This window comes from Penicillium roqueforti (genome assembly GCF_015533775.1).
Source record: "Penicillium roqueforti strain LCP96 04111 chromosome Unknown scaffold_14, whole genome shotgun sequence".
In the NCBI taxonomy this organism is placed as follows: domain Eukaryota; kingdom Fungi; phylum Ascomycota; class Eurotiomycetes; order Eurotiales; family Aspergillaceae; genus Penicillium; species Penicillium roqueforti.
This window is the reverse complement of record NW_024067578.1, coordinates 291,937-306,143: the sequence shown is the minus strand read 5'-3', so window position 1 is coordinate 306,143 and position 14,207 is coordinate 291,937. Positions and strand designations below refer to the sequence as shown.

At 49.7% G+C, this 14,207-nt stretch overlaps 5 protein-coding genes across 5 annotated transcripts; 2 read left to right on the top strand and 3 right to left on the bottom strand.

Annotated features, from left to right (window-relative positions):
- Positions 1-209: 209 nt before the first annotated feature.
- Positions 210-2,441, top strand: LCP9604111_5744 (fungal specific transcription factor domain-containing protein; the record flags this gene model as incomplete). Its single annotated transcript, XM_039073588.1, has 4 exons — positions 210-904; positions 954-1,388; positions 1,442-2,318; positions 2,397-2,441. The coding sequence occupies 4 exons, from the start codon at positions 210-212 to the stop codon at positions 2,439-2,441; spliced, it is 2,052 nt and encodes a 683-aa protein (XP_038928255.1).
- Positions 2,442-2,553: 112 nt separating this feature from the next.
- On the bottom strand, positions 2,554-5,320 carry LCP9604111_5743 (ATP-binding protein; the record flags this gene model as incomplete). Its single annotated transcript, XM_039073587.1, has 3 exons — positions 2,554-3,570; positions 3,626-5,094; positions 5,176-5,320. 3 exons carry the CDS (start codon positions 5,318-5,320, stop codon positions 2,554-2,556), a joined length of 2,631 nt encoding a protein of 876 aa, XP_038928254.1.
- Positions 5,321-5,769: 449 nt separating this feature from the next.
- LCP9604111_5742 (serine/threonine-protein kinase) lies at positions 5,770-8,848 on the top strand (the record flags this gene model as incomplete). The annotated part of the gene is made up of 4 exons (XM_039073586.1): positions 5,770-6,004; positions 6,058-7,946; positions 8,002-8,064; positions 8,120-8,848. 4 exons carry the CDS (start codon positions 5,770-5,772, stop codon positions 8,846-8,848), a joined length of 2,916 nt encoding a protein of 971 aa, XP_038928253.1.
- Positions 8,849-9,389: 541 nt separating this feature from the next.
- LCP9604111_5741 (DUF3591 domain-containing protein) lies at positions 9,390-12,740 on the bottom strand (the record flags this gene model as incomplete). The annotated part of the gene is made up of 1 exon (XM_039073585.1): positions 9,390-12,740. One exon carries the CDS (start codon positions 12,738-12,740, stop codon positions 9,390-9,392), a length of 3,351 nt encoding a protein of 1,116 aa, XP_038928252.1.
- A 448-nt stretch (positions 12,741-13,188) lies between these two features.
- LCP9604111_5740 (RNA methyltransferase) lies at positions 13,189-14,046 on the bottom strand (the record flags this gene model as incomplete). The annotated part of the gene is made up of 4 exons (XM_039073584.1): positions 13,189-13,433; positions 13,483-13,775; positions 13,826-13,924; positions 13,973-14,046. The coding sequence occupies 4 exons, from the start codon at positions 14,044-14,046 to the stop codon at positions 13,189-13,191; spliced, it is 711 nt and encodes a 236-aa protein (XP_038928251.1).
- Between the last annotated feature and the right edge of the window lie 161 nt (positions 14,047-14,207).

The following is a 14,207-nucleotide window of genomic DNA, read 5'->3' as shown; positions in this document are numbered from 1 at the left end:
CTAGCGTTGCCTTGCACGAATCTCCCCGGCCCGCAGTCAAACCCAATGAAATAACTTCAACATTGCCCGCGTCTAAGAGGAAAGCATCTGACACATTAAAGGATGGTGTTGCACAGCGCCAGAAAATCACCAGAGCCTGTGACTGGTGCAAAGTAAAGAAAACCCGATGTACTGGTACTCTGCCATGCACAAGATGTACACGACTGTCAATGGAATGCAAATACAACGCCGCATATTCTCGGGGACTACCACCAGACCCTCTTCCTGTGTCACCGGGTCCAATTTCGACTCCCACTAGAAATCCGGCATTTGAAGCTGTGGATGGGCGCATATCCAGCTTCAATTTACAGGGCACTGGCCGGGACCCGGCTTTGACCAACAATCTACTTTCAAACCAAAGCCAAAGCCAGCGCCAGCATGTGATCTCACCGCGGCATTCACCAGAACCAGGTTCAACGGATTTTGAGGGTAATTACCTCGGTCCTTCATCCGGTGTGTCGTTCTTAAATCGCGTATGGAGCCGTCTGCATCAAGATGAAACCGCGAACTTCCCAGATAAACTCCAAATTGAGTCCTCGCGGAATACAGCCGTCTTTATGTTTGGTGATAAGCCTTACTCCAACCCTCAAGACGCGGAATTTACCCTCCCGACTCTGGAAAAGGCCCTGGAGTTGGTGGGAATATACTTCGATTACTCTATGGTGACTTATCGATTCGTGCATAGAGGTAATGTAGAAGAATGGACTAGACAGGTTTATCAAAATAACATCGGCCTCTCGAATCTGCCGGTGGGAAATATGGTTGCTCGGACTGCTATCGTTCTGATGATCATTGCTGTGAGTACTTTGTACATGGAAATGAGGCCCGGGGAAATGCCTGGGGGGCCAGGTGAAAGATTAGAAAGGTCAGTAATCTCTTGATATCAGAAAAGGAGCCCAGCTGAGAAATTGCAGTGAGCGCTGGTACGCAGCATCGAAATATATGTCTTCTCTCGAGTCAGGGCCGCCGCGACTGGAAACCATCCAGGCCCGGCTAGGCCAATGCCTATACCTGCTGTCATCGTCACGGGCTAACGAATGCTGGTACTCATTCGGAACGACAATGCAGATTGTGACTGCACTCGGATTACACAGGAGGGGGCCAGCCAAAGTCTCGAATAACGGGTGCTCGTATCTAGAATTGGAGCTTCGCAAGCGCATCTTCTGGAGTGTATACACTCTAGATAAATATCTAAGCATTATGTTCGGAAGGCCTCGACTGCTCCACGATGAGGACATCGACCAAGAACTACCGAACGAGACGAACGACATAGACTTACTGGAAGAAGACCCAACGCGAAGAACAGGATCTACGGACAGCATGATGATTGCCTCTGTTCTTCATTACCGGTGAGTCCCTCACCTAGCCTGTACGTATACCTGAGCACTAACATCGAACACAGACTTGGTCGTATCCTGGGCGACATATCTCGCCAACTATACAGCATAAACACCCTCTCTCGCGACTCCCCACTCGAGACAGCAATCCGCCTAACCTCAGAACTCGAAAAATGGAAAGAAACAGTCCCACCATTGTTCAACAGCGTCCACCCGACCAGTTTAATTCCACCCCTCTGCCGCCAAAGCCAAGTCCTCCAACTCGCCTACTCGCACGCCATGATCCACGTCACCCGCTCATTTCTCTTAAACGATTTCACAGACCTCAGCCGCAGACCGAAAGTCCCGCACCCGATGGTCAGCTCGCACGTCCATAAATGCATCCAGGCTGCCGAGGACATCATGACAATAGTCGATGGTCTTGCGCACCAGGGTGTACTGATCCAGTCCTTCTGGTTCACACACTACGTGTGTTTCTGTGCTGTTCTGGTCATTTACATCCATACCATCCAACAGCACCGTAAGTCAATGGGCGGATCTAGCTCAGCCTCTGTCTCTTCGGTCGGAAGTCCCCGTGACCCAGATAAATTACGCCAGCTCTTTTCTCTCGCTGAATCTTGTCAGCAACATCTTGCCGAGGCCACGCGCAAGAACTGTCCGAGCCGTCGCTACGGGATTATCCTGGAGGAGTTGAGACAGGAGGTTCATCGGCAGATATCTAATGGGCTCTCGGTTGAAACTCAGGCTCATTCTGGTGCAAATGTTACTCTCTATGTTTCGGGAGAGGGTTCACAAACTACGGATGTAAAATCGGTACTCTTTGATACTCAGGGGGTTGATTTCATGATGCAACCACCCGATTTGGGAACGAATCCGGGTGATGATGCAGGCTTCCTTGAGAGCCTTGAGGGATCAATCTGGTGGGCTCAACTTGACTCATGGGTATGTATTATGCTTTTCTTGACGATACGAGTACGGAATATCACTCGCCTATACACATCTTGTTTAACTTTGTTCTAGGCCTTGTCCAATCTCCCTAATGATCCCTCGACATTTAGCTTTTAAGCACTGGATCTTACGAGTCACAAAGCAAAATCGCGTTCAATTTCAGATATCCTGCTACAGTTCGTATCACATTCTGGACATTATTCCGTCAATACGCTATCCGGTGTGGCGCTCAATACTGCATGAGACCACCGCGGTGAATGTTCTCCAAGTAGTCATCGAATTTCGCCGACACCTCAATCACATTCTTGAGGTGATCATACGTGAGAACTTCCCTTTTCCACTTCGCGTACTGACGAGCAGTGGTGACGGCATTCCGAATTTGCCGACCATTCAACTTCTCTTTCTGAAGCACATCCAAGCTCCCCATAAGATTTTCAACGTCAACGGCATCGTTATCGAACTCATCAAGGCGCTTGATGAAAGTATTCCAAATGATCCGTCTCTGCTCCTCATCCAGGGGGGGATAGTGCAGTGCCAGCTGGATGCGCGACTTGAATGCCTCGTCAAAGGTACCTACCCGGTTGGTGGTCAAGATCAGGATTCCATCGAAATACTCCACCACGCGCAGGAATGCCGACACGAGCGCATTCCGGTTCAGATCTTCCAGACCGCGTTGCTCGAGAAACACGTCTGCTTCATCGAGCAAGACTACGCAGTTCCAGGTCTTGCCCAGGTGTAGCACGGACTCGAGGTACTTCTCCACCTCCTCTGGCTTGATGCCGACATCGCCGCATGTGACTCGATACAGAGGCCGCTCGGCTATTTCGGCCACACTCTCCGCAGTCAGGGTTTTGCCTGTACCTGGGCCACCGTGCAGAAGCAAAATAAGCCCGTTTCCTTTTCCAGCGATCAGATCGGCGGAGTATTCAGGCTCGACGTGGTTGGTCACCAATGCTTCGATAAGGTCTCTCGATTTGGAATCGATGGCTAGACTCTCGAAAGCGTTTTTATTCCACTCGACAGGTGAGATGCGGTCGACTGAGAGCTCGAACCATTTCTTGCGCCGGAGGTTGAAGCCAGTCATCCTCGGAGGCATCATCATGCTGAACGGCTCTTGCGGGGGTTGCTCCCTGGCCATGACTCGGTCATCAAGTGTCTTTCTAGGTGAGCTGTTATTCAAATACCCGGTCGAGGCTGGGTGCAGTCTGTTGTATGTCTTCATATCTATGATATATCGGTCATCGGTCTAGTAGCAATATTTAGCTCGGCTCATTATTGCAGGTTAAACAATAAACACATACCATGGTCTGGAAGTTCTCTTCCTCGGTCGCCTGATATGACACGTACTTCTGCGTGCGGAATGTCCAGAAGATCTCCCCACGGCGCTGAAGCTTCCGGACGATATAATCAGGCGCATACCTGATTGGGAATACCGCAAGATCCGTGATAGCACACTCTTTTTCTGAGTCACTGTGGTGTAGTGGAAGGCTATAATCACGCAACGAATCACCCACTTCAGGCGACGATGGCATCTGCGTGGCGTGCTGTGGCTTTGGGATTTCAAAACTGAGCTTAGTCCGAGTTTTATAGAAGTCGCCATCGAAGTCCCAGGTCTGGACACTGATCCACCAACAAGGATTGCTGCCATGGATGTCTGGGCTTCTAGAGGGCCATCCATTGGCTACATAACCTATGTGCTCCTTGTTTTTGTCCGAAACCAGGACTTCATTGGGCTTGAATAGATATTGAACGTACTCCGGGCGGATTTTGCCCTTCTTCAAAAGCAAATCCACTGCAGTGTATTCATTGCCGTAAGCCTCTTGGACATAGTCTATGAAGAGGTCAAATTGTCTCTGTGCCTCAGAGCTCAGCCCTCGTTTGATTTCCGATTGTCCAGTACCCCGGTTATGGTAGACGAAGAGATAAGGCGACCTGACCTCACCCGTGTGGTGGTAGTCGTTGTACATGGCTCGAAACTCTTCGCCCCCGAGGAAGTCTGCGATCACGTCTTTGAGACCTTCGGAAACTGGAAGAATGGTCTCGCTGAATGGCTCTGGCTTGCCGTACTTTGTGTTGGGTGACTGCGGCTCGGCTCTTCTTTTGTAGTTGCGGAAGACAACAAAAGATATCTCTCTATTGAGCGCGAGGTAAAGCTCGAAATTGACCAGAGGGTCATTGCAGCGCAGATATGGCGCACCCATGTTTCGGTGGATGAGTTCAGGAGGATCGGTATAAATCCCCATCCATGGAGACGCGGGTGTAGACCCGCGCGGCCTGTGTCTGGGGCTGAATTCATCGTCACTATCGTCCATGCTCTGATTGTCACTCGGATAGGTGCCGTCTTTCTCTATCCGATAAAGGATCTGATACTTTGAGGCTGTGGGCAGGGCAGGCTTTCCTTCCAGCTCTCGGACTTTGTTTCGAAGCGCTTCGATTTGAGCCTTGAGGTCATTCGCCTCTGACAGAGAGACGCTTCCTTGGCTGGGAGGAGTATATGTCTCTGAGCGAACGGTGTTTGAGTACTGCGGGTTCGTATCATACGAATTCACAGACTGTGGACTCAGAATCTGTTGCCTTGCAGGAGGGTAAAGGGCGTTGGTATGGTGAACCGGGACTTGAGGGTATTGATAAGGCATAGGACCCGGGGGAAAATGGCCTTGCATTTTTTGATTGTTGACTACCTGCCCGAAAGGATGGACAGGATTATTATGCTCGACTGGCCAATGGCGGAACGTAGTCGCGTTGTTTCGTCGTGCGACGTTCTCCCGTTCTAACAGCATCAGTTTGAATGAGTAATCTTGGTTGTTTTTATTTTCTTGCATCGTTCTGGGATTCGGAATATAAGATGTACCATCAAGGAAAGGAGGAGCTCTTCCTCCGAGGGAAGCATGGACCGATTGCTCTTGTGAGGCGTCTTTACCGGTCAAATCTTGGGAGATGGTGCTTTCCATGTACAGCTCATCAAGAGGCCGAGCTAGAAATGATTGAGAGTACATTGCCCAGAGATGACAAGGATCGTTTCAGGACAAATCAAATGGACTGTTTCACTGTCCAGAGGGAGTGGGAAACAGACAATAAATAGGTGAAATTGGGGGGATACGAGGAGATTTTGATCCCAACCGCCCCGCGTCTTGAGCCTCTGGACTGTCATGTGCTGTGGCTGTGTATATGTGCATATTCTTGTTGTTGGGCTGGTAGATTTTCATGTACAGGTACCTAACTCTTGAATGTTAGTGTCTCGCATATCTCCATGTTTGTTTCATCAAGACGTTGGGTGGCGCTTACCCTCTTTCGTAGTTGCCAGCCCTAATAACATGGGTACCTACTACAGACACCGGAGCTTTATGCTTCACATTCCATGCTTGATGCTTCATACATCTGATTCAATATATTGTTAAAGCCTACGCATGTTTCATTCAACGCTCATTGGCTCTGGAAGGCAAACATGACAGCCTCCAGTGAGAAAGATCCAACCCGACGAAGTCTTTTCAATCTCTTGATCCCAACTAAAGTTGTCGTCTCTGGAAAGCCAGATACATCTCCAACCGATTCTGCGGCAACGGAAAGCCCAGTATCGGAGCCAATTATCCCAAGGGGGGGGAAAGATCGGCTAAGGGCTCGTTTGACTCGCAGTGGCTCCAAGATTCTACTGTTGCTAGGCTTACGTGGTTCATCCCAAAGTGAGTGATGGTGTCTTTCTTGTTATAGCAGACCATTCACTGACTCTCCGCAGGCAACAAAGGGTCTAGCGTCGACATTGATTGCTGTGATTCGGTGCAGGCCGACGAAAGCACAGGTCTCTCGAACCCATCCTCCCCATGTGGTAATGGCGATAATCGCCCGGCATATCTGACTGCAGCTGAGTCTGTACAAAGTGAACTATTACCTGCCACTCTTTTGCGCAGCACCCCCACCCAGGGGGTGGAAACTTTGTCTGAGCCACTTCCCGACCTACGGCCACCCGAGAGTCAGGGTGAGTCGGCTGTTGTCGACGACGTGCAGCAACATAGCTCAAGTGGGGAACCCCTGTCAACTAGTGTCACTGAACAGCCGAGTCCAACAAATTCTAAATTCGTCGATCGCTTCTCGCACAAGATCTCGCTAGCGTTTGGTCAGCCCACTGTCATCCGCCGTGTGCATCTTCGGTCACGACCGAGTGTTCTTCCCGCCAATTCTCCGGTATTAGACGGTCTCTGTAAGCAGAGTGATGGCGCTAATGATAGCTCCAGCCCATCAACCAGCCCCAGTAGTGGTGGGTCTCCTGCCGGCGGGCAGTCAACTTCACTGACTCCGCTCACGTCCGTGGGGCCGTCTCCTTCCTCGGATAAAGGCAAGCTGCCCGACGGACACGAAACTGCAGTGATACATTGGCCCTCTCTTACCGAGATCAATGAAGCTTCCAATGCTTCAGACAAAAATGTAATCACAATATCGCCGTCGATCAAAACTGTGGAAGCGACATCAGTGGCAAAAGTTTACTTGGAACTATACTTCAACTCCATTTTTCAAAACAAAGATCCCCGTCAGCAACGTCAGCTCGAGTTGGAGCAGCATATCTATGCGTTTGAGCTCACACCCGAGGAACGGCTGATGACAAGACACAACTGGGTCTTACGAGAGAACGATTATCTTCGACAATGCCGTGTGCTCAAATCAAACCGATACTGCACTCAAACCGAAGACGCCATCTCCATCGCAGGTTACAAAGCTATAAAGGTATTGGGGAAAGGAAGCTTTGGTGTTGTGCGTCTTGTTCGACGGAATAGCTGTGATTCAAGGAGTTCCCAGGAAGATGACCCTCTTACTCTCAAAGACAACAATGTCCACGCTAGATCAAATCCTTTTGGAGCTCTGATGTCTGCCATGGAAGGTGCCAGACAAACCCGTCGAAGGTACATGACCGGCGAAAAGAAGGAGGTATATGCCATGAAAGTCATCAAAAAGGCCGAGATGATCCGCAACTCCCAGGAAGGCCATATTCGCGCGGAAAGAGACTTCCTTGTTGCATCTGAGAACTCTCGCTGGGTTGTTCCTTTAATCGCTAGCTTTCAAAATGCCACCAATCTATATCTTGTGATGGATTACATGGTGGGTGGAGACTTTTTGGGGCTACTGATCCGCAAAGATACACTCCGCGAGGACTGGACACGATTTTATATCGCGGAGATGATATTGTGCATTGAGGAGGCACATCGACTTTGCTGGATTCATCGCGATGTCAAGCCTGATAACTTTCTCATCTCTGCGTCCGGCCATTTGAAAATTTCCGACTTTGGTCTCGCTTTCAATGGGCATTGGTCGCATGACCAAGCTTATTATAACAGCCATCGCTACTCTTTGCTGGAGAAGCTTGGCATCGATGTCAAGGGTGATTCCGAGGACCAAGAGGCGTCTGCTGAAGCGAAAGAACTCGCTCCTGATATAAAGTTGCACATTGTGGATGACCATGCTCTTCATCAGCCATCCTCAGCAAGTCTGTTGGATTGGAGAAACAACAATGGGCGACGCAGATTCGCAAGAAGTGTTGTTGGAACTAGTCAATACATGGCACCCGAGCTCATTCGCGGTGAAATGTATGATGGACGATGCGATTGGTGGAGCTTGGGTATTATTCTATACGAGGTAGGTCTCTCGATATTCTCTTTTTGTGTGTATGAAAGTCTCATAGCTCTCCCAGTGTCTATATGGTTTCACACCCTTCGCTTGTGAAAATCGCCATGATACAAAGATCAAGATCCTTGTGAGTACCTTCTTTTCCCTTGCTCCAGTGAACATTTCATTCTAAGACTTCTCAGCAACACTCGAGAACTCTACGATTTCCGCGGGAGAAATTCACAGACAAGTTAGTCTCACAAGATGCCATGGATCTGATTATCAGGATACTCCAAGAGCGCGAATATCGCCTGTGCTCTCCAAAGTACCAAGCCAATGATATACTGAATGGACGTCCTGTCTCGACCCAATTGCTCTACTCCATGGACGCGCGGTACAGAAACATCGCGAGTTACTACGTATATCCCAACGATGCAGCAGACATCAAGATTCATCCATTCTTCCGAGGTATCCGATGGCAAGATCTCCACATGTGTCAACCACCAATGATCCCTAGGGTCAGGAACTGGGAGGACACTAGATATTTTGACGACTGGAAGTTGGCCAGCAATGGTGTCGAGGAAGCTGTTAATAGTGACTCAGAGGATCCAGACCAAGAACCTCACGCGATTACTCCCGAAAATCAAGAAATAAGACCAGCAGAGGACGCTATCGAGCCGCCAGCTGCTAAAACTACCCCAGGTGTAGCAAAGGAGGCAAAAGACACCGAGAAGAAAAAGGAGAAGAAACGGCCCCGCGATAAAATCCTCCGAGACAAACAGATAAGCAAGACGGTCTTGGACATTCGGAAAAAGGGCGCTTTTCTGGGGTACACATACCGACGACCGAACGATGTTGCGTTGGCCTTCAGCACAGAGCGAGGGCGTCAACCGTATGCCAGAGGCCAATTGGCCGACCTGTATGCATCATGACTATACAAGGCAAATACGTGGAATTGGGAGTTGAGGACCAAACATGTCGGCCATTGCATTCCCATTCACACGACCCACCACCGTCCTTTTACAGGGCCGAACATATCCATATAACCTTCTTTTCATCTTGTATAGCGCCTCATTCCCTCATAGGTGCCTGTTCGGAATTACAGGACTTCACTCTCCCTCTTATGTATCCTTAGGAATGAATATATAATTACGGAAAGATGTTAGCCTACTACACACTAGAAGTATTGTCATCAGAGTACATTCTATTTCCTATGATACTTCATGGTAGATAAATGAAGTAAAACACCCAAAAGAAAAAGAAAAAACGCTGGGAAATTCGTACACACAGCAAGGAGAAAGCGGCTATGTACGGTCTCAAATCACATCTGGTGGATAGAAAACCGGGGTATCGGAGAGTAAGTTCGGGACAGAGAGGCTTTCAAGGGGTATCAAGTTCAGAGTAGATGGAAATGAAGAGGGGAAATGAGTAAGGAAATAGACGCAGAAGAGGAAAAGCCAAAACGAACCGAGTTTACAGAACCGGCGCGCTCATGGAGAAAGCCGAATCCGTGACACGATCCTCGGGCTTCATAGTACCATTGAGCAATGGACAGAGTTTCTTGTTTGTTTTGATGTGCCCGACCTGGCCGCAGTTGGCACACTTGCGCTGAGTACCAGCAGGCTTGCCGTCCGGGTCACCGGAACGAGGGATGCCCTTTTGCTTCTCGCGGGCGAAACGACGCTCCTTGTTGCGGTTGAGACGGCCGAGCTCGGCCTCGATCAACTTCCGGTTACGGGCGTCGAGTTCTGTATCGCCCGTGGGTTCGAGAGATTCCAGCTTTATGTGCATGGCTTCGTGTTGGTGACGGTATTGGATATAGTGCCTGATCACTCGAGGATCGAAAACATGTTGTTCCTGATGAAGAATTTCGCCGTTTTCCTGTCTGATCTGGCGGGTGATACGCAGCACTTTGCCGCGCTGGCTGTTGAAACTCAGTTTGCTGAACTGACTTGTTGTCTCATCGTCGCGACGATATGGTCCAGGTGTCTGCGCTTCGGATCGAGGTGTTGGTTTGTTGAATTGATCCTGGTATTCGTCTTCTTGATCCACGTCGCTTTCCTGGTCGGAATGCTCGATGGTGGAGGACAGACTGCTTTTTTGAGCATCCCAAATCCGACGAATGGATGTTTCGTAAGATTTTTGCTGGCGGGCAACATTGTAGCTGTGACCTCCAAGCTCTTTAAGTCGCTGCGCGTCCAGCTTATCCTCAACACTTTCACCGATAGCCTTGAAACCACCCTTCATGCTTGTTTTGATGAAGTTATAACCCTCACCACGGCCAGTAGGATCTCCTTCGCCATGAAGTTTCAGCATCGCCTTGCCTTGAGAGGCCAATAAAAAGTTGCGAGTTGCCTTCCACGGAGCCATCTGCTGCTCGAAGCTCTCGAATTCTTCATCTTCTTCGTTATCGCCGCCGGTCTCGGCATCGTTGCCATAACCAGTGTCGTGGAGATGTTGCTGTCCAATCTGCATGGATTCCAGAAGACAAACATCTTCGGGCTGGACCCATGAGCGGATTGTGTCTTGGTCGGGGAGAATTGGATCCAGTGGCTTCCAATACTTAGTGTCCTTGTCGTGTTGAAGGAAATCCTTGACCTTCTGTCGGTTCTGCATATCCGTGGTGTTTGGTATGTGAGCTGTAACATCGCTGATTGCAAGTCGCTCATCCGGGCTCTTCTTCAACAAACGATATACCAGCATCTTCATGCGATTCTTGGCGACAGTTGTCACCTTGCGCGAATGAGGTCCAGGAATGTCTACAGATGGGAATTGCTGTCCGGCAACGTAGAAATTTTCGATGTTACGCAGGTAATAGCTAGAGCCATCGAATCCAGTGGTACTGCGGACCACGAGGAAGTCCGTAGATTTGGTCTGGTGCGGGAATAGCGGTGCTCGGTACATGGAGTTTGAAATTGCCGGGGAAATTTCGCCGGGGTCGACATGGCCAAAGATTGAGTAGGGGCTCTTGTCTTGAGGTAAGAGAACAACCGTTTCCCCGATATCTGCCCTTGGGCGAGTGGGATCATCAATATTCTTTCGCCGGTAATAATTGATGAAACGGTTGCACATTCCAAAGTTGGCTAGTGTCATGGGCAGCTCCTCGGAGTACTCCACTAGCAAGACATTGGAGTTGTCTGACATGGACAATGCCTTTGTGGAATTATAGATAGTTTTCGCATCTTTGCCACGTAAGTGCTTGCGTCGCACCTGGGTAGGGTTCTTGACCCAAGACGTTTGCCCAGGTCGGAAGGCCAAAGCAGGTCGGTGGAAAGATCTAGCTTCAGCCTTGGCCAACTCAGTCTTGTAGTAGGGCCATTGCAAACGCAGGGCTGGCAGACCGTGCTCAAGTGTCACATTGCCAAGAGTACTGCGGATCTTGTTCTGATGATTCTGTTTGAGCATGTCGTATGCTTGATCATTCGAAATGTTGTAGCGCTGGGTGAGACGGCGCGTCAGATTCAGGTCTACTTCATCCCTGGTGCGAGGAGCTGCGTGTTTCGGCTTGTTTGCGACGGCATCCGCTCTTAATTCGTCCACAAGAATGTTCGGATCATTGAGATCAATTGTCACTCGCTTTGCGATTTTCATTGTCGCTTGTTCTGGGTCATCCAATAGTGGAATATCGATATGTGATAGAGCAATGACATCCATCGGCGTCGGGCCGGTCTTTCGTTTCTTGTTCGGAACCTCGGTTTCCATCAGCCAATCCGCTTCATCCTCATCAAATGTATCATCTTTTCTTTGTGCCAATGGCTGCTCTTCCGGGTCAATGCTGGAGACGTCATCCTTAACATCCCAGTCCACACAAATCGTTCGAAGGTCCTGCATGGTGAAGCCACCCGGAAGTACCTCATCTCCATCCAGATCATCCAGGTCAATGTCTTCCTTCGTATCCTCATCCCCCTCTGCTCCCTCCTCTTCACGGTCCGATTGTGTAATCATCACCAAGCCATGAGTTTCATGATCGAGGCCACGCTTGAGGAGTTGCCCGGTTCTGAATGCACGCTCATGATCAGCTGCCAGCTCAATATTCACTTTGGTGGGCAAGACGGGCTTAGGAGGCTTGGCCGGCTGTTTTCCAATGAAGATAGCCTTCTTGTGGGGAATCAACTCGAGCCAACGTGGAAGAGTGTTCCGGTCGAACGAGGGAAACAAGGAATGCAAAAGCTCTTCGTGGTTCTCGGGTGGTGCAGGTGGGTTTTCAACCCCTGACATGGCGAACAACTGCTGCTGTAGTTTCCATGCGCGGAGTTCGACGGGATTCATGTCTTCCGACATGATACTGTCATCATCCGGGAATTCATCTTCCTCCATGATAGGTGGCTCTGGCTGCAATTCCGGGGCCGACGGGATGGGTGGTAGTTCAACGGGCGCATCTGTCAAGGGCATGTCTTCGTCTTCGAAGAGGCCGCGGGTAGGATCATCCTGTCCAGCAGGAGGCGGCGAAAAAGAACCTTCGCCAAAGAGATCATCGAGATTGTCATCCTGGGTCTGAGCCCCCTCTCCCGGGTCGCCGAAGAGATCGTCGCCGTTTCCGAAAAGAGCAGCATCGTCTGAGCCCAAGTTCGCGAAAGGATCTTGATTATCATCCACTGCAGGCAGGGCTGGAGCTGGGCGTGTCGTCTCTTCTTCCTCCGGAAGTTCATCGTCGTCGAAGTCCTCGTAGTCGATTGCATCTTCGGCTTTTTCACCAACTTCCAGATCACGCGACAAGAAATCTAGAGAGGGGCCAGTATCTTCGTAGTTGTTCAGTTGTCGCATCACATCGTCGAAATCGGTATCATCCTCGCCCCCGGGGGCCTTTGGTGTTGCGTGAGGCATGATGGGCGAGTAGGCGTGTGCTTAAGATGAGAGAAGTATTGTAAATGAAAAAAGCGTTAGATTCGGCAAGGTTGGTGAGAGAAATCGTAGGTTAAGAATGTAGGCGCGAGCCGGACAAGGCGACAACGCGGTTTAAAATATGCACATCTGGGTATTATGCGAGTCTGCAATTTGGATGTCGGTGTTGCCGTGGCTCAGACTGCGCAGGAGAGAGAAGAGGAGGGGCGTGTCGGACAGGTGGTCGTAGAGGGAAAACGGCGGGTTTCCAGGATACTGCGCAAGGGACCGGGTCACGCTAACCCGATAAGGCAATCAGCTCGATGCCTGAAGTCCAATACTTGAGGGCTCAATAGCATCTTTTCAACGACAATGAAGAACAATAGGAATAAAAATTTTAATCGGAGTTAGAAATACATTTGAATTTATTGTCATGAATAGCAACCATAAGTCATGTCACATTGAAATCCCCATAGAAAATACACAACGCCTTGCTTGCACCCTCCATGCAATAGTGCATTACTGTAGCCTTGTTACCGTCAGGAACCAGTTTTGCAATTTGTGCCAAATCAGAGGTCCTTGGAATGTAAAGGACCATGTGCTTGCTGAATGCTGAGTATTCATCATACAATCGTTGGAGGGAATATGGCTCCATGGTTTTCAGGTTGAATACCTGATCTGAACGATATCCCGGGCCTGCTACAATCAGTTCATGTCGCAGAAGTAACGATTCGGTGACACTTACCTCCCCAGGGAGGGCTGGCGAAGACGAGACTGTACGGCGCCAGTTCTTTGAGTTGATTCTTGAGAATCTCGAAACAATCGCCTTCGAACCAAGTGATCTTGTCCTCCACCCCATAGATTTTCGCATTATGCTTTGCGCACTTCAGCACAGCGGGGTTTTTTTCGATCGCGTAGATTCGTTTCCATTTTCCGGTCAAAGCAAATGCAATGGTGTTACCTCCTGCGCCAGCGAAGGCGTCCACGAGAATACTGCGCCCAGCAGGCGCTGATTCGGCAATCTGCGAAGCTATAGTGCTAAACAAATATTAGCAGAAATTCTGGCATAATCGAAAAGAGTCACAAACTTTGCGACTGGTTCTGGTGTGACACCAAACCAAGCATCATCGGTCAACCATACGCCATCATCGTACTTGGAAAAGATCCGATAGCGTTGCGCCCAGTAGCTGATAATTAGGTTAGCATTGGTGTTTTTTAATGATGATGACACTTACTTCTGGATGTCCCAGGGCACTTCATGCAAGCTGCTGTAGTGATGCACCTCTGGAGGCGCGTCTTCATCTGCCATGATACAATGCAGCGATAAAGCGAAATGATCCATCGATTCTCGATAACTGATAATGGGTGGTGTTTGCATGGTTTGCACCTGCCTATCTGGCCAGCTCGCACGAGGTAAACACACCGGGTACAGCTTCCCTATTCAGCCTCATTCGATCCCCTCTCACACTC